The sequence below is a fragment of the Desmodus rotundus genome, chromosome Y (assembly GCF_022682495.2).
Source record: "Desmodus rotundus isolate HL8 chromosome Y, HLdesRot8A.1, whole genome shotgun sequence".
Taxonomy (NCBI): domain Eukaryota; kingdom Metazoa; phylum Chordata; class Mammalia; order Chiroptera; family Phyllostomidae; genus Desmodus; species Desmodus rotundus.
The window spans coordinates 5,392,120-5,411,182 of record NC_092332.1 but is presented as its reverse complement, the minus strand read 5'-3'; the positions used below and the strand labels follow the sequence as shown (position 1 = coordinate 5,411,182).

General features: G+C 36.1%; 1 protein-coding gene across 3 annotated transcripts in view; it reads right to left on the bottom strand.

Annotated features, from left to right (window-relative positions):
• The window catches only part of LOC139440596 (zinc finger X-chromosomal protein-like), a 49,382-nt gene that overhangs the window by 14,173 nt on the left and 16,146 nt on the right, over positions 1–19,063 (bottom strand). For all 3 annotated transcript variants that reach the window (XM_071220427.1, XM_071220429.1, XM_071220428.1), the window contains exons 2-3: positions 11,290–11,383; positions 4,074–4,643 (exon numbers count right to left, since the gene is read on the bottom strand). In XM_071220427.1, coding sequence (XP_071076528.1) covers positions 4,074–4,643; positions 11,290–11,350 — 631 coding nt within the window. In that variant the 5' untranslated portion in view covers positions 11,351–11,383. The remainder of the gene's footprint in view (positions 1–4,073; positions 4,644–11,289; positions 11,384–19,063) is intronic.

Below are 19,063 nucleotides of genomic sequence, written 5' to 3'. Positions count from 1 at the left end.
TTATTCATACCTTTTTCCTTCTCAGACTGCATAGTATTGTTTGATGTACCTTTAAGTCTGCTGATTCTTTCTTTGGTCTGATCAAACATACTTTTGTGCTCCTGTGATGAAATGTCGATTTCACTTAAATTATTTTCACTCCCAGTTAGTTCTTTTTAAATTTCTTATTGATATTCTTTAAATTTTGAGACAGCATTCTCATACTTTCCTTTAACTGTTTACAGTTATGGTTTCCTTTAATCATTTCAAAAATTCAAAACAGCTGCTTGAAAAATCCTTATTCGCAAGTTCACTGTCTGGGAGTCTCAGGATGCATTTCTATTTACTATACTGTTTCTGTGTGAGCCATATCATGTGTCTCAGTATATCTCATAATTTATGTTGAAAACAAAAGATTTTTAAATATAATGCTTGAAATCAGATCCTCCCATTTGCTCGTTTGGCATTCCTGCTGGTGTGGTAACTTGTGTTAACTAATTCCATAAAGTTTGTATGCCCACAATGAGTAATATGAGACATGGTCAACTACTGACTGAGATTTCCACACAATCAGTAATTCTTCCATTTTGCCAAGAAGCACATTTAGCCTGGCAATTTATACTCCACACTGACTTTCACTTGCTGCTTGGGCAGAACTTCAAGATTAGTCACAGGTTTGAGGTTAGGTTCTTGCCAAGTTTCTCCCTACCACAGGCATATCTCTTTCATTTTCATATTCAAGAATCATAGGACCATATCCCATTTTTTCAAAGCTCCCTATCGACATCTCATTCCACAGATCTTCCTAACGTTTACCCTTATAACACTTACTGTTTTCCCTAATTGTTATCTATGGCCTTAATTAGCAATGATGTTCAATAATTATCTCTGATGTTTTCTGACAACTCCAGAGAAAAGGCCTGTTCACTAGCAAGCTCAAAATCTCCATAAAAATGGAGACAGCCTTACAAATGAGGTCTTCCAAAGAACTATGAGGTCAAATAATGACAATTTTCTTGAAATGGGACTTGAAGGAGTTTTGACACCATCCTGCCCTCTCTGGTATCTGTAAGTCTATTAATGTTTATCATGGTAAAAAAGAATATTGGTTTGAGGGTGCACTCACACACCTTTGGGAGGAGTGGATGTAAACAGTTAAAAGGCCACAAAGCTCCATGCTGTTACAATGATTTAGCATTTTTTGTGGAATAAACAATTCCCTGTAATGCTGAAGTTAGTTTCCACAGTTCTGAAAGTTTATTTTGGCCATTTCTGTTTAAGTGTTCTGATTTTGTCTACAGATAAGGGGATTTTTAATAACTGTCAGATAAAATTTTCTCCTATAACTTTGCCGTGTTCATTTTCTTCTTTTCTGCATGGGGGTGTTATCTCCTATTTTTATCTACCAATTTCTCCATACTCATGTTTACATCTTTCTTTAACCATTTCATTGTGCAACTTTTAAAACCTGGTCACAAAAGCCCCGACTATAGTCAGCGACATTATTGTTGCTGCTACACTGGTTTTTACTTAAAACAGTGTTTTTCTTCTTCTTCAGTTTCTACCTTGTACTTTAACAATTTAATTTCCATCTCCTTTTACTGCCATGTAATGTCTCCTCTGAAAATGTCCTTCTGCTGCAATATGGTCTAAATAATCTCTAGCAACAGAAAAAAAATACAGTCTGATGAACAAGTATATGTTTTTAAATTTTAGCAGGACAAATTTTAAAAATTGATTAAGATATCTTTGCTAAAATATTCCTATTTACTCTCCAGAATAATACCTTGTTAATTATTAAAACTCCAAAATTTTACTGTTTTACCAGTTAACCCTCCCCTCATAAAATCTGGAGTGACCTTAAATGATAAGTTACAAAATTATCCAATAATCACCTATAGAAAAGAAATTAATAAATATATGTTAAAAATACAGAATATGTGAAATAAGTTATCTTGCCATCTCCTCTATTCTAATAACTACCAAATGCAACAAACAAACTATATATTGTATTGATCCTGAGTTTATTTGTCAGATATGATGGTTTGGGCTTCATTAATTTATTCACTCACTGAATCTCTTTTCACTGAATATTCATTATAACCAAAGTCATAATTAGTATGTCAACTGGTCATGGCACTGCAGGAGGCATGGTATCCATGGAATTTGTTTTAAATATAGTACACTTGTTAATTTAACAAGCAATTCTTACAAATATGCGAATTTTGATGCAAAATATACCTAAGTGGAAAAGATGTAACTGATTTTGTCCTCAAGAAAGACATAAACAACTGGAAAGCAATAGTAGTATATAGACTCTAAGACTACACACAATTATGCTACAACAAATGAGCACTTGTGTCCAGATACACTGCAACACTGCAGAAAATAAAATCTTTTTGTTATCATTTGAAGTAAGATCTTTAAAGGGAAGAAATTCACCAAGATGGATTCTAAACATTTTATAAAACTATTAGGTATATACAGAATTAATGAAGTACGAAAAGTTCTAAAGAGAATTGATACGATTCTTTATTCTGTATGTTGAATAAAGATCTCAGAAACTGACATACTTCCATCTCTTACACTACAAAGAATAAGAAGGGGCATTAAGGTATACGTAAAAAGGACCCATGGGCAGACAATGAGGCAGGTAGTGGGGAAAGATTGATGTGGGAGGTGGGGGTAGGTAGGTTAGGAGAGAATAATGGGAGGAAATGGAGACAACTGTAATTGAGCAACAATAATAAAATACAAATAAATGAAATTGTGGGTATAAATATAAAAAACCAAAACAAAAAATTGACTCAATAGCTTCTCTATTATGTATAAATCAGATCAGGCCATAATTTCTCTACCTAGATTCTACCTGTCAATTGGAAAGGAATGATGGAGGGGATCCTTCCCAAATGGCTTTTAAATTACACTGCACCATTAACAAAATGTTCTCCAAGAACAAGAGGATACCTAGAAAACTGATATTTCAAGATAAATTCATCTTATAAAAATGTGTGCTTTAATTTATATTAAAATATTTAACTTGATTCCAAAGAACTAGTAGCCTCTTAAGTTGTTAATTTAGGATAACCAAGTTATTTAAACCAGGCGTTACATGATAGGACCAACTAACAAACTGAAACCCTATTATTGTAGAGAACATTTTAAAAAATGGTTGTTAAGAAAGCTCAGAAACACCTATGGGATTTACTAATTTAACTATTATGACATCTGTTATTTAAACAAAAGTCTCATTATGTCCTAACTGATGCAGAATTAAACACAATCAAGAAAGCCAGTATTCTGTAAGGAACAGTGAATACCATATAAAACCTCGGATTTTACATTTCTAATCAATCTGAAATCTATATAGTTGTTTATTTCAAGGCATTAAACTAATGTAATTCCAAAGCCAAGAGCTAATTGATTTATTAAAAATATAATCATTATTTTGAAGGAAAAACAGACATCACTGTGGAAGAAAAACAATAAACAGAAAAACATAATTCCCTGTATAATAAAAATGAAGAAGTTTTTTTTAAGCTCAACCCCTTGCAAGTTTCAGGGGTAGTTCTCATAAGGTAGATAACAGCTTAATCACATCTTCATAATTTCTTTATCTTTCTAATCAGTACTCCATTCTTATATAGGAATAACTCTTTACTCTGTACCATTTCATTTTTCTTATTTATACCTCATCTTACAGGATCCAACTAAAACAACAATGCTCATAGTCTTACAAGATTTATCTTAATTTAAAAAGGCAAACAAAATATAACCAGAGACATTGAAGTTAAGAACAGTCTAACAATAGCCAGAGGGGAATGGGGAGGGGACAATGGGTTTACAGGAACTACTATAAAGGACACATGGAGAAAATCAAGGGGGAAGGTGGAAGTGGGGGAAGGAGGTGGATTCAGCTGGGGTGGGGTGGAAGGATTGGGAGAAAATGCAGACAACTGTAACTGAATAACAATAAGAATTTAAAATAAAAGATTTATCTTAATTTTATATTATGTCATGAAAGTATCACTGATGTGATAAGAAAAAACAGCCTTCAAGAATACTTCTGACAATCACTGTACCCCAAGACTTACAGGAAATCATAAGGTAGTCCTCACAGTTGCTTTTATCATCATCATGGTGGTCCACAGGGATCCCGCTGGCATCTATGACTGCTTCAGAGGCACAATCTGCTACCAATACTTCTTCTGAAACTACATCAGTTGTCAGAGGATCAGTCATGATTTCTGCTTCTACTACACTATCATGAACAGCGTGTTCAATATGTCCAATGTCAGACACATGTATAGATTCACTTGTCAAGACGTGTTCTGGCATAGACATTGAGGCTGACGTAATGTTGGAAGCTAAAACATCATCTGGGACTGTGCAATGTGCTAAAGAAACTTCTTCGGTTACATCTGAATAAAGCACTTGCTCGGGAATGACGACATTTTCAGATATATCTGCTTCTTCTAAGATATCTGAGCACTGAACATCCTCAGTAACAACATCCTCAATAACATCTTGAATTACAACTGAGTCTGGATCATCAGGAACAAAGTTATGTACAGTTATATCTGAATCCACAACATTTGAAACAAAAACAGTTTCTTGAACTTCCACAACAATTTGATCACCATCCATGTGTGTAGCATCAGTTCCTTAAAAAAACAAAAATTAAAATGACACATTTCAGGTAGGCATGCGTGACTATCTAAGATGATATAAATGTTGTTTAGTTCATACCAGGAAAATAGGCTACATCCTCAGTTTTCTCAAGCATTAAAACAGATTGAATGAAAAGGGTCTATTTTGGATTCATAAAAGAAAATAGAAATTTTAAACACAACAACTATATTTTACACAACCCTAATCAATTATGAGGTAAAGAAATACCAGAAAAGCAGTAAGTATGAGACAGTTAAAGACAGTTAATTATGAAAAAAATTTATTAGAACATCAATATAAAAACTTACCAGACAACTACATAAAGTCTTAAAAGATGATAAAAAGTAATCAAGTAATACAAATTCAAACTATTAAACCATTTTCTTTCATATGTGATTTCCTTCTTACCCCAACTCCTTCAACATATCCGTTTTCTTCTTTTTATCACTATTGGATTTCTTTTTTTCTTTTTTCTTTCAGCCTTTATGTATAATCTTACCACTCTATCTGTATTATATCCTTCAGCAATGACTGAATACTTAGAAATTACCCCCTGACTTTAGGATATAAAATAATTGAGTCATAAATATGACTGAAAATTTAAAAGTTCTTAGCAGAATCTTATAAAAATCTGTATTAGGATATAAAGGGTTGGGGCATAAATTAAAGAGACAGAAAGCCACAATTAGGAGGAAAGAGAAAAGGCAAATGGTTAGGACCTCTATGGATAAATAATAAAAGTGCAGCTCCTGAAAAGTGGTGAAAGATGAGGTCTGCTAGAGCAGAGACTGCCCCAACCTCACCAAGACAGAATACTATGCTCTCTCTTCAGCCTCTTCCCATCCCCTAAACCCCAGGCAGTTCCCCAGAATATGAAAATCCTTAACTCTAGTCCACTCAGTTAGGAATGAAGGTACAGGGGGAATAAATAGGAGTCCACTGAGATTAAATGAGTTCACCAAGATCACACAGTTCTTTTGCACAGCATATGGCACTTAAATACTACTCTTAAATAATGCCGTGAGTAGAAACAAAAATAAGATATCCTTACAAAAAACAAGGTAAAACAAATCAGGTATCTTGGTTACAGCTGATTAGCGCTCCTGGTTGAGACTCAGAGTGGCAGAGTTTAAGCAGGTACCTAACTCAGTAACGGTGTCAGTGGCCAGCCAATCAGAGAAACACACAATTCTTCAACAGACAAAAGTTACCAATAAGGGCCAAAAAAATAGTAAAAGATGTTTATTATTTTTAAAGTTAGTTAGTACCCACTTAAATTACACATAGAATAATGAGAATGATTTCTTTCATTTCCAGAGAACTACAAAATGCTTTAAAATCACTTGTCTTCAATAATTCACATCAAGAAATAGACCTTTTGGCCCTGGCCAGGTAGCTCAGTTGGTATGCCATGACTGCAGGGTTGCAGGAACAATTCAAGGTCAGGGAACATACAAAAGTCAAAGAATGCATAAATAAGTGGAACAACAATGTTTCTCTCTTTTCCCCTGTCTCTCTATAAAAAAATTAATATATAATTTTTTTAAAAGAAATAAATCATTTAAATCTCTATTTTAATCACATAAATGTGGAAGCCAGTAATGGCAAGAGCATGGGTTAAAAAATCTAAATCAAACAAGGGTTTAGACGGTTATTCATTTTGTGACCTTGGGCAAGTCATTTAACCTCTTGAGTTTGTTTTCTGGTCAGTAAAGTGAGGACAGTAATATCTGCTGTGCATACCTCACAGGACTGTTGTGATGATCAAAAGGAAAAGTGTGGGAAATGTTCTGAAAAACTGTAATGAGAGGTTTCAGTATTAGGACATTTGAAAACGGAGGCATTGGCAGATTAAGTGACTTGCTCAAAGATGAAGAAACACCAAAAGTGTTAACAATCAGGGCTGAAATGCAAGAGCTTAGCCCACTTAGCCTGTGACTAAGATTGCTTGTGGCAAGACTAAGCTAGTAAGTACTTTGAATTTCTTTCCAAGTACTTACAGTCTCTCTTTAAAACACATTAGTTATACTTCACTATGCTCAAGTGAAGACAGATTTACAACTTTTGCATTTACCTTAGTGAACATGAGCCAATACCTCCCACATACACACCAACACACACACTCACGCAGGATTTAGGAAGCATACTGCTAAACCCTTATCTTTCTTGGTAAAAGTGAGTAATTTAATATATTCCAATATGATCACATAAAACTCAATGAATAAAACCAATAAAAATTTTAACTTGTAAGAGTATCTATGTAATCTATAAAGAGTATCTATTCTAGAGTATTTATAAACCAATTCTATACAAAATCTAGTACAATCATTTTATAATATTACATAGAATCACAAAATTAGAACACTTTCCCACTGTTAGTTTGTAAATACAATTTTCCTTAAGAAGTTGGGGAGAGCATGCCCTAATCACTGGAACTATGAATATCTCACATTATGGTTTACTCCATGGTGATTCTGTAGATATAGTTACGTTGTATAAACCTTAAGATAGGTTTATCTTAAAGCAAAGAACATACTTTTAGGTTTGAGAGAGACTTAATTCACTACTGCTTAAAGGGGCATTACGAATAACCTGAGAAGGAATACAAGCAGCTGCAATGAACAATGACCAGAAATGCAGCTGACAACCAGAAAAAAACAGGGAGCTTGGCATTAACTGAATTCAGCAACTATCTGAATTAGATGGAGTCAAATTAATGCCTCAAGTCCCAGAAGAAACAACATCCTGCTGACACCTTGAATTTAGCCATTTAAATTCAAAGGAAATAGCCCAGTTTTACCATGATAGTTTTTTCATCTAAAAAAGCTGACACAAAGTTCTGGGGAAGATGGAGGCGTAGGGAGAAACCCTTTACTTCCTTGCACAACCAAAAGGATAACCAATCTACAAACAATAAACTGCCAGAAGTGCCCGAAAATCAAACTACATGGGATTCTGGCAACCAAGGAGTTAAAGAAACATTTATCATACCAGTAGGAGGGACAAGAGGGGTAGCTGGGTGGGCAGGAGGACAGCACATGTGCTTGGCAAAGGTGGAGGAGCGCACCTGGCAAGGCAGGGCATGGCTGAAAGGGAAACTAACCTCTCAAGCTAGCTGTAAACTACAGAAGGGAATTGCCATGACAGGAGAACTCCCAGTCTCACAAAACAAAATTTGTTGGAAAGTGGGACTAGGGCCCAGCAAGCAAGCTGCCATTGTTTCCCTCTCAGAACCCTTGCTCAAAGTGCCACAACACAGCAAAGAGAGTTGCCTCAAAGGGGTGAACACTTAAGACTCTGCCCCCCTACAACATAACAGGTGCACCAAGACAAAGTAATATGGCCCAAATGAAAGAACAGATCAAAACTCCGGCTATACAAAGGGAAATAAAGCAAAATATACAGGGAACCAAGAGTGAAGGGAAGGAAACTGGGACTCCAATCAATGATCTGGAACGAAAGGAAGAAATAAACACTCAACCTGAAAAGAATGAAGAAACAGGAATTCAAAAAAATGAGGACAAGCTTAGGAACCTCTGGGACAACTCTAAATGTTCCAGTATCTGAATCATAGGGGTGCCAGAGAAGAACAAGAGCAAGAAATTGAAAACTTATTTGAGCAAATAATAAAGGAAAATTTCCCCAACCTGGTGAAGGAAATAGACTTTCAAAAAGTCCAGGAAGCTCAGAAAGTCACAAAGAAACTGGATCCAAACAGGAAAACACCAAGGTGCATCATCATTAAGTTACCCAAGATTAAATATAAAAAGGGAATCTTAAAAGCAGCAAAAGGAAAGGAGAGAATTACCTGCAAAGGAGTTCCCATAAGGCTATCAGCTGATTTCTTAAAAGAAACCTTACAGCCAAGAAGGGACTAGAAAGATGTATTCAAAGTCATGAAAAGCAAGGACCTATATCCAAGATGACTCTATCCAGCAAAGCTATCATTTAGAATGGAAGGGCAGATAAAGTGCTTCCCAGATAAGATCAAGTTACAGGAGTTCAACACCACCAAGGCCTTATTATATAAAGGGACTTATCTAAAAAATAGGAAAAGATCAAAAGCTATGAACAGTAAAAAATGACAAAAAACTCACAACTATCTACAACTGAACCTAAAAAAGAAACAAAAACTAGCAAACAACTAGAACAGGAACAGAATCAGAGAAATGGAGATCACATGGAGGGTTATCAGTGGGGAGGGGAATAATGAGGGGGAAGGTATAGGAAATAAGAAGTATAATTGATAGGCATAAAATAGGTAACGAGAGGTTAAGAATAGTATGGAAAACAGAGAAGTCAAGGAACTTATATGTACAACCCATGGACATGAACTAAGGTGGGTAAGCCTGGAGGGTTAGTGGGTGCAGTGCAAAGGGGGAATAAAGGGAAAAAACTGTAAGAGTATAATCAATAAAATATACTTTAAAAAATAGACACAATGAATTCTGCTGTTTTAAACTGCTAAGCTTGTTAAATATTTGGTGCAGTGATAGAAATGAACACAGATTCCATACCAGAGAGTAGGCTGCTGACAGACATAAACTTTAATATGTCAATTTGCTTTGCAGTCAGACATTCCTTGAATAGATCAGTAAGAGAAATACCATATGGATGTTAACAACTCATGCCAGTGAGAATTCAGAGAAAATGACCAAGGTGGAGAAATTATACAAGGACTTAATACAATACCTGTCATGTAAAGACTATTAAAAGAGATGTCTTTAAGAACACTGCTAGTCAGGGCAAAAGCAAGTTAGAAACATGTTACTATAAACTAAAAAATATAATATCCTTGTTAGGTTGCAGCAGATGTCATAGCAAAACTGTATCTTGCAGTTATGTGGAAGACATAAATTACAACAATGAACTAGGATATTTGGCTGAGAAGATTTTAGTAGAATGTTGAAAATGTTGCTGATTTCTTCTTGCTGCTTAAGTAAAACTGAAGAAAAGTTTTTACGTAGGAACAACTGATTAAAAAACATAGCAGGACGTAACGGGGAAGTTCTCTGCCATCATAGATAGCAACAAGAGAAAAACAGTTAAAACTAGGATGATTTGTTGTCAGGAAAGCAAGTTCTAGGGAAAAGCAGGATGTGACTTTGTAATTCTTGCCTGATATCCAAATAATCAAAATATAATGTCCTTTGCGGCCACTCAAGTATGTGCCTCAGAAAATCAAATTTGGGTGTTTCAAAGGAACTTAATAAGGGTATTGTCTCTCAGCCATCTAGGTAGAAGTCAGAAAGAAATGTGATTATCTGAGAGAGGTATGTAAATGAGTCTCTGTCTAACAGAGTAAATTCCTATGACATACACAGAAAATACACAAAATTCTCTAAAAACTTAAATCATCAGAATCAATGTTAACTTGGAAGAAAAGGGGCAAAGATAAAGGAGACTGCTGGACTCCTAAATTATACGTGCAGGAAGCAGGCTAATGAAAACTACACAGCTATAAACATTCACCATGTTAAATGAAAAAACCAAGATTAAGAACGCCATGGACCATAAAAGATTATTCTCAATACTGAAACAAAATGGAATGGCTTTACCTCGAATACTGACTACACTTAACCTTCCTTTCACCTTGTTTGAACCAGAATATTCGAAACTCCCCTACAATTTCTGTTGGGTGCAATTATACTTAATGAACTGGTAATACTCTGATAATAATGTAAATACCAGAGTATTTACAGCACACATTTTAGATAATATTTGGAATTTCTCAACTGCTTAATTTCAGATAACAATTTTAGATGTTGAATCTGAAAATAGATTTTACTTTTGGGACGAACATATATGTTTGGCGCACCAGGTGCAGACAATGGTAGACACGATGGTCCTTCAAGGATAACCAAATCCTAATTCCTAGACCTTTTAAATATGTTATATAACATGATAAAAGAAACCCTGTAGATCTAAATAAGGTATGGATGAAAGATAACTAAATTATCTTGACTGGCTTTCTGGTGGCAGTCAAGAAAATGTGATGGATTGGAAGGCCCAAAATATATGAAGGGTGAGAGGGACTCAACCCATTTTTGTCACAGAAGAAATAAAGGCAGTCTCTAGAAGCAAAAAATGGCATTTGCTAATAGTCAGTATGGAAACAAGAATCTCTACCTTAAAACCACAAGGAATTAAATTTGGCCAAAAATCTGAATGTCCTAAAATAGGATTCTCCCTCAGAGACACCAGAAAGAAGTGCAGCTATCAGCATCTTGATTCTGACTTGGTGAAACTACAAACAGAGAATACAGGTGAACCACACTACATCTGGACTTCTGACCTACAAAACTGTAACAAACTGGTGGTGTTTTAGGTTACTAAAATTGTGGCAATTTATTATGGCAACAATAGTAAACTTATGCAAGCAGAACTGAACAAGAAACACTTTCAAAGTGTCCTATCAATGTTCTCTGGACTTAGTGGTGTAACTGCAAAATATGAGAAGTACTGGAGATAATTGTTAAGATTTTGATGTTAACGGTGTTACTTATTATTCTAGCAGTGAGATTTTAACAAAGTAACAAGACACTTATGAATCAATATAATATCTAGCAATTCATGATCCTAACAAGCAACTCCGTATTGGGCAGATGGAAAGTAGAACCCCTCAAGAAACAGATATACCTATTCCTTCAAAAAATGTGTTTGGTTCTTGCGGGTACAATTCAAGTTCATCTTCATCCATGGTCTCTGATTCTCATTAGTCACAGCGCCTAAACTAGGGAATAAAGTATACCAAACATTAACTTTTTTATGTCACATATTTAAAATGTGATGATGATATTTACATTTCTAAAATTCTCAAATTTCTTGATTCATCAGACACCTATCAATGAGAACATACTGGCTTTCAGTGACATACAGACAGCTATCTCCTAAGAGCAGTTAAATCAAGAAGGTTGACAATAGTATTATTTTAATCAGTATCACAATATTATATAAAATCCTCAAATCTCAATTATGTACTTTAATAATTTACATACATAAATTTGCATTACCATCATTCAGATTAAGATAGAGAACATTTATTGCACCCCAAAAGACTCCCACACTCTCTCTTGTCTTCTCTCCATCAGAGGTCCAATTACTCTTTTAAGTTCAACTTCAACACCTTTTGTAGGTTACTGGAAAAATTTCACCAAGATTCTATTACATCTTTAAATTTAATGTAGTTTGCAATCTTCCTACCAAAATATTACAAAACAGTAAAAATTTAAAACTCTTAACAATGGTAATAAACACTTTTGAGATTTCTGCATAGCTTACAATAACCTCTCTTAACTGACCTTTGGATTGTAGAAATAATTTTCAAAGTACATTTATATTCTCCAGCCACAGCTAAATTGGTACCAGCTATAAACAGGTAAAAAAGACACTCATCTTTGAACACAAAAAATCAAAATCTAGCTATAAGATATCTGAAACCATAAACAAGCCTAGCAAATGTGCATGTGCCCTCTCCCCCCCAGTGAATAAAAATGTAACAGATGAACATGAAAGTTGAAGGTTATTTACCAAATTTGGCTAAGGTTAGCTGGAGGAATTCAGTTAAAAAAAAAAGTTTAAATCCAAAAAACACAATAGCTGTATTAGATGCCTAAAAAGCAAGTCAGTAGATACAGAAATCAGAAAGGGGCCTTTTCTATAGCCAGTTTATCTCTTTTTACTTCACCTTTAATAGCTATTAGATAACAGCTTTTTAAATGTTTATCATTTTTGTCCACAATATTCAAAATGTATTTATTAAATTTTCAATAAATATAGCATATGAAATACATTTTCTTACATTCTGCATTGTACATAGTCTTGATTTGGGGCCTTAATCCTGAAGACACAGTCCCTCCTAGAGCCATCGAAATTCTATAGATAGCATGTCTTCTCAGTGAGGACATCCTGATATAAACCAACCAGAGCACCCACCAACAATGAACTTATGTACCAAAATAATATTCCCCCACTCTAAAATACCCCAGGCCCAGGTACTAAATAACTAGGTACAGCTCTTACAGCTACATTCCAATTCTAAAATTAGCATACTTGCCCTAACTTGCCCACTCCCTCCTGCTGGACTCTGAACCATGCTGTCATTTCTCCTCTGCCTTCTTACCAACCATGGCCCTTCCCCTAGGTGACCCTTAATGGATGGCATTCCTCTCTCTTTCCTTTTATACTGTTTTATCTTCTTTCACTGACACTTTTCCATTTATACCTTTTTTCTTCTCTCACTTCCTTCATTTTTATATCCAATGTTTTACCATACCTAAAATTAAAACAAATCTCGAGTACATATTAACACATGTAAAGATCAGTAAATTTTCTAAAACATGAGTTAAATGTCAGACCTCTGTTGAAAAATATCTTAATGCCTTTCTGTTGACTCCAAATAAAATTCAAGCTTGGACAACCGAGTAAGATCTGGCCCTAACTACCTTCTCCCTATTCTCATAATTTCCCTTTACTCATCTTCCCTTCCTCACCACTGCCCACCCCCACCACAACCTCAATCTCTGTTTCTCTCCTAGTATGAACAAAAACAGAAAAATTTTGCGTGGGTTTCTTCTACTTGGCTTCCTTCTTCTCTACCATCTGATTTATCCTCTTCATTTCCTTCCCCACCACATAAACACAACAAAATGCTATAAATAAATGCCTCCCATCTCTGAATTTACACAGCACTTTTTCTTTGTTTGCTGTTTTTTTTTTAAATTGTTGTTCAATTACAGTTGTCTGCATTGTCTCCCCACCCCTATACCCTACCCCAGCCAAACACACCTCCCTCCCCCACTTCCACCCTCCCCCTTGGTTTTGTCCATGTGTCCTTTATAGTAGTTTCTGAAAACACTTCTCAGCATGTGTCATGGTATTCATGACTTAACATTCAGATTTTAAACTATGTAATTCTTGTGGAAATATGCAAATAAAAAAATTGTAGTTTATATTTTAAGAGTGAATTTATGGCATGTCACTTCTGAAATATGTAAATCCAATACATTTTTTAAAATACTATATTTTGCCGTGGTTGGTATGGCTCAGTGGATTGAGTGCCAGCCTGCGAACCAAAGGGTCACCAATTGAACTACCAGTCTAGAACACATGCCAGGGTTGCAGGCCAGGTCCCCAGTGGGGGGCATGCAAGAGGCAACCACACACTGATGTTTCTCTCCCTCTTTCTTCCTTCTTTTCTCTTTCTCTAAAAATAAATAAATAAATAAAATCATTTTAAAAATAGTATGTATTTTGTGACACTCAAAATACACCAAATAAAGAGTATTTATTTGATGACCACTACTATAATGGTGATATTAATATTTTTCAACCATAAGAAAATGGAAAATGTACTTGCTCTAAATAAGTAGTCACCACTTCCTCACCCCCAAACTGGCTTTGTACTTCTATTACCTCTTTAAAGTGTAATGGAAGGATAAATGCAAAAATATCTTGTAAGCATAATTAAATAAAACTAAAATAAACAACCCAATTAAGAATAAAATTATTTTTATTTAAGGTTTCTCCAAATTTCTCTACAAAAACCAACCTCCTTAGCTCTAACAAAAGTCCAATCTAAATCCTCACAGAGGAATGTTTTCTCCTGTCCTTATTGTTCTTGGCCCAAAGAACACTGACTGAGACAATCACCCATGGACTTCCACCATGTATGGAAGTCCCAGAGTCCATTGGAAAACTTCCAGCACTCTATTAAGCAGAAAAAAAAAAAGACTTTGGACACTCGGAGTAGATAGAGGAACAGTACCACCTGTCCCCAAGGCAGCACAACTCACAATCAAGAAAACACTACTTGTCCCAGCAAAGTGAGAGACTGTTAAAGTCCCCAGCTTCCCCATTTGTGCAGGATACTATCTAAGAGGCCCTCTTCTTTCTTACCACATCCAGAACACTATGGCACAATCTGGGGCAAGTTAACAGTAGTCCATGTTCTTGGATGCAATCCTATTAACTGATTCATGACGCATCAGAAAATCCATACCTTGCCTACCATCACCCCAACTGGCCAATGGCTACACCCACTGCTTATTGTGGGTTACTCATGCACACCTCCCATGGTTAGTACCTTGTGTGCACTGCCAACTGCAGCAATACCAGGCCTGACTCTGGGATTAGGTGAAACCACACAAACTTGAGCATTCAGCACAGCCCTGGGTAAGCAAAACATGAGTGTCTCTGTACCTAGCTTGTCTTTGCAGGGCTGAGAGAAGGCGTCCCATCTTAAGAATTCCCGCAAAGAGGGGGACAAAGCATGTAGAACAGGCATCTCTACAGACAGGTCACAGAGCCTCAGAATCCCTACCAAGTCTGACAGGAAGTACTTCCAACTATAAGGCCAAAAGTAAAGACTAGAGAAGATGACTGATTTCAAAACACTGTAACACCTCAAGGAATATAAAAAATTAAGGACAAATGACATAAAAAAACCCAGTAATTTGCTAGCACCTAACCCCAAAGAAATGGAGATTCTGTGATTTGTCATTAAGAATTTTAAGTAATTGTTTTTAAAGGAAGATTAGAGAATTACAAGACAACAGAAAAAGACAATTCAATGAAATCAGGAAAATAATACATAACAAAAAGTTTAAAAGAAAAATAAAGATCATAAAAAAGAATAAATTCTGGAGTTGAAAAATACAAGCAATGAAATTTTAAAAATGAAATAGAAAGCTTTAGTAACAAACTGGACCAAACAGAAGCAATTATGAGGTAGAAACAGGGCTTCGGATATAACTTAATCAGAGATAAACAAAGAAAAAAGAAATGAAAAAGAGTAAAGATAGCCTACATGAACTATACCACTAAGGGCAACAACCTAATTATTACTGAAAGCTCAAAATGAGAGATAGAAAAGGCAAAAAGCTTGTTTAAAGAAATGACGACTAAGAACTTCCCAAACTATTAAAATTTTGAGTTTGAGTTATGAATCTCTATACAAATTCAACCCAAAACAATCTTTTCCAGGACACATTATAATAAAACTCTAAAATTAAAGAAAAACTTAACAGCATCAAGAAAAAAAAATTCTCACAGGGCACCACCATCGTCGGACTAGCAACAGATTTCCCTGTTCAAATATGCAAAGTAGCAGAGAATAGTGCTACACATACACAGTGCTGAAAGGGAAACTAGTGCCAACCCAGAATACCTAACTGGTAAAGCTGTCTTTCAGAAATAAAGGAAAGATGGCTCTGGCCCCATAGCTCAGTGGCTTAGACTGTCACCCCACTATGCCAAGATTCCAAGTTCCGTATCCTATCAGGGCACATACAAGAAGCAACCAATGAATGCTAAAACATGTGGAACAACAAGTTGATGTTTTTTCTTTTTTCTTCCTATCTCTCTATATATCAATAAATAAAAATTAAAAAAACTAAAAAGATTTTCCAAACAAAAGCTAAGGGAGTTAATCACCACTAGACCTGCTTTACAATAAATGCTAAATTAAAAATAGCTGATTATTAACATGAAAATATTAAGTATACTGGTAAAAGTAACTAAGTGTATGGTCTGCCAGCATAATCCAATACTATAATGTTGATCATGGTATAAGTTAAAGAACAAAAGTATTTAAAATGATTAGAGTTACAATTTCTTAGTGAGTATACAAAATTAAAAAAGTAAATTCTGACTAAAGCATAAATGTGAGGAGAGAAAAAGATATCAGCAAAGGAGGTGTGAGCTGAAACCACTTGCTTATCACCCAACTGGGACACTTAAATGATCTTCCAAAAAACAAAGTGAACAGCCAATACAATCTTAGCTGATTTGAAGTTTGGAAGCCAAAGCATGCAGAGGACACTTCAAATTGAGCATTAAGGTGGCCTTATAGATGGAAGGGGAAAGTCCCCCAGTATGATGCCAAAAATGGCAGTGGGATAAGTTGGTGATCAAGTTGGTGATCTCTACTTTGGTAATATTAGAGAACAGTTGAGCTGGGTCACCCTCCCCTCTCAGGCAGGCAAATCAGAGACCAATGCCAGGAGCGGCTTGAATGCACAAAGTCATTGGGAAAAAAACAGCACAAATGCCCAGGATGGGTCAACAGTCACCGCCAGGTATAGTACCAGAGAGCAAGAGGGTTCACGGCAGCAGCTGGAGCTAGGAGAAGAGATAGGCAGCAACTGGCTATGACTGAGATGGACTTTTAGTTTGCCAGATAGTTGGCACGTGTGGAAAACCAGGCAGTGGCCAGAGCAGCAGTGGCTCCCACAGACACTTTTTTCAAAAGGGCACTGAGGCACACTGGGCAGGGACCTCATGCCCACAGCTGTCCAGCCAACAGGAGGAAGGATTGTGAATGAGATTTGCTCCTACTCAGTGAACCTCCCAGGTTGACCAAAGGGGTGCAAAGCAATGTGGTTTTATCATCACCAGCCCAGTGCAACTGCACAGAGTAGAGAGTGTGGATAACACATTGCTCTGAGGGAAGTGGGCTGTAAACTGGGTACCTATAATCATTGCAGCTTAGACTTAATCAGCTTAATCATTGAACAACCTTCCTTGGTGAACCACCAGGAAAGGAAAACTGAGCCCCACCACCCCATAACCTGCAGGAGCTGGGAAGATCTGAAAAACCAGATGCACAGGATTAATGTTCAACAGGTGGCTTTTCTTTTCTTTTTTTAACTATATTGATTACGCTATTATACTTGTCCCAATTTTTCTTGCCTTTCTCCCCCTCCTCCCTGCTCCACCTCCCAACAGCATTCCCCTCCAATAGTTCATGTCCATGGTTTGTACATATACGTTCTTTAGCTTCTCCATTTCCTACCCTTTTCTTAACTCCCCCTTATCTATTTTGTTACCTACCAATTAGGCTTCTTAGGCCCAGTACCTTTCCTCCCACTGATAACACTCCATGTGATTTCCATTTTCTGATTCTGTTCCTGTTCTATACTTTTCCTTGGTTTGTTCTTTATTTTTAGGTTCAGTTATTCATAGCTATAAATTTGTTGTCATTTTACAGTTTATAGTTTTGATTTTCTTTTTCTTAGGCAAGTCCCTCTAACATTTCACTAAATAAATGCTTGGTGATGATGAACTCCTTTAACTTTCCCTTATCTGGGAAACACTTTATCTGCCTTTCCATTCTAAATGATAGTTTTGCTGGACAGAGTAATCTTGGATGTAGGTCCTTGCCTTTCATGTTTTGGAATACCTCTTTCCAGATCCTTCTTCCCTGCAAGACTTCTTTTGAGAAATCAGCTAATGGTCTAAAGGGAATGCCTTTGTAGGTAACTCTTCTTCTCGTGCTGCCTTTAAGATTCTCTCCTTGTGTTTAAACTTGGGCAATGTAATTATGATGTGCCTTCGTGTGTTCCTCCTTGGGTCCAACTTCTTTGGGACCCTCTGAGCTTCCTGGAATTCTATTTCTCTTGCCAAATTGGGGAAGTTCTCCTTCATTATTTGTTCAAGTAAGTAACTTTTCCATTTCTCGCTCTTCCTCATATGCTCCTGGCAGCCCTATGATTCAGCTGTTGGGGTGTTTAAATTGTCCTAGAGATTCCTAAGCCTCTCCTCATTTTTCTGAATTCTTCTTTCTTCATTCTGTTTCAGGTGAATGATTATTCTTCCTTCTGTACCAAATCATTGATTTGAGGCCTGGTATATTTTGCTTTATTTCACTTTGTATAGCCTTCAACTTCTTCATTTTGCATCCATACTCAATCATTTCTGTGAACATACTGATTACCAGTGTTTTGAACTCTGCATCCGATAAATTGATTATCTCATCATCACTTAATTGTTTCTGGAGTTTTGATTGTTCTTTAATTTGGGCCCCATGTCTTTGTCTCCACGCACCTCTTAGGTTGTATGGGGCAGGGCCTTAGGTATTGGCCAAGGCAGAGCAACCCACTTCACTGCATTGTGGCACTTTATGTGGAGGAGGGATGAGAGAGAGAACAATGTAACTTTCTCGACTCTCAGCCAGCTTTCAGTTACTTATGTCACTACCACCCACATGCAAATTAGGCCCCTACAATTTGATTTTCTGGCAGTTCTAGTTGTTTCTTTTTATTTTGTTCATGGGAGAATTAACATCATCAAAATGGCCATACTTCCCAAAGCAATTTAGAGGTTCAATTCAATCCCTAGTAAAGTACCAATGACACATTTCACAGATATAGAACAAACATTTCAAAAATTTATATGGAACCACCATAAAGAACCTCGAATAGCCATAGCAATTTTGAGAAAGAATAAAATGGGAGGGACCACAATACCTGATATAAAACTGTATTACAAGGTCACTGTAATAAAAACAGCCTGGTACTGGCATAGAAATAGGTACATAGATCAATGGAAGAGAACAGAGAGCCCAGAAATAAACCCAAGTCTCTATGGTCAATTAATATTCAACAAAGGGGGCAGCAGCATAAAATGCAGTAAA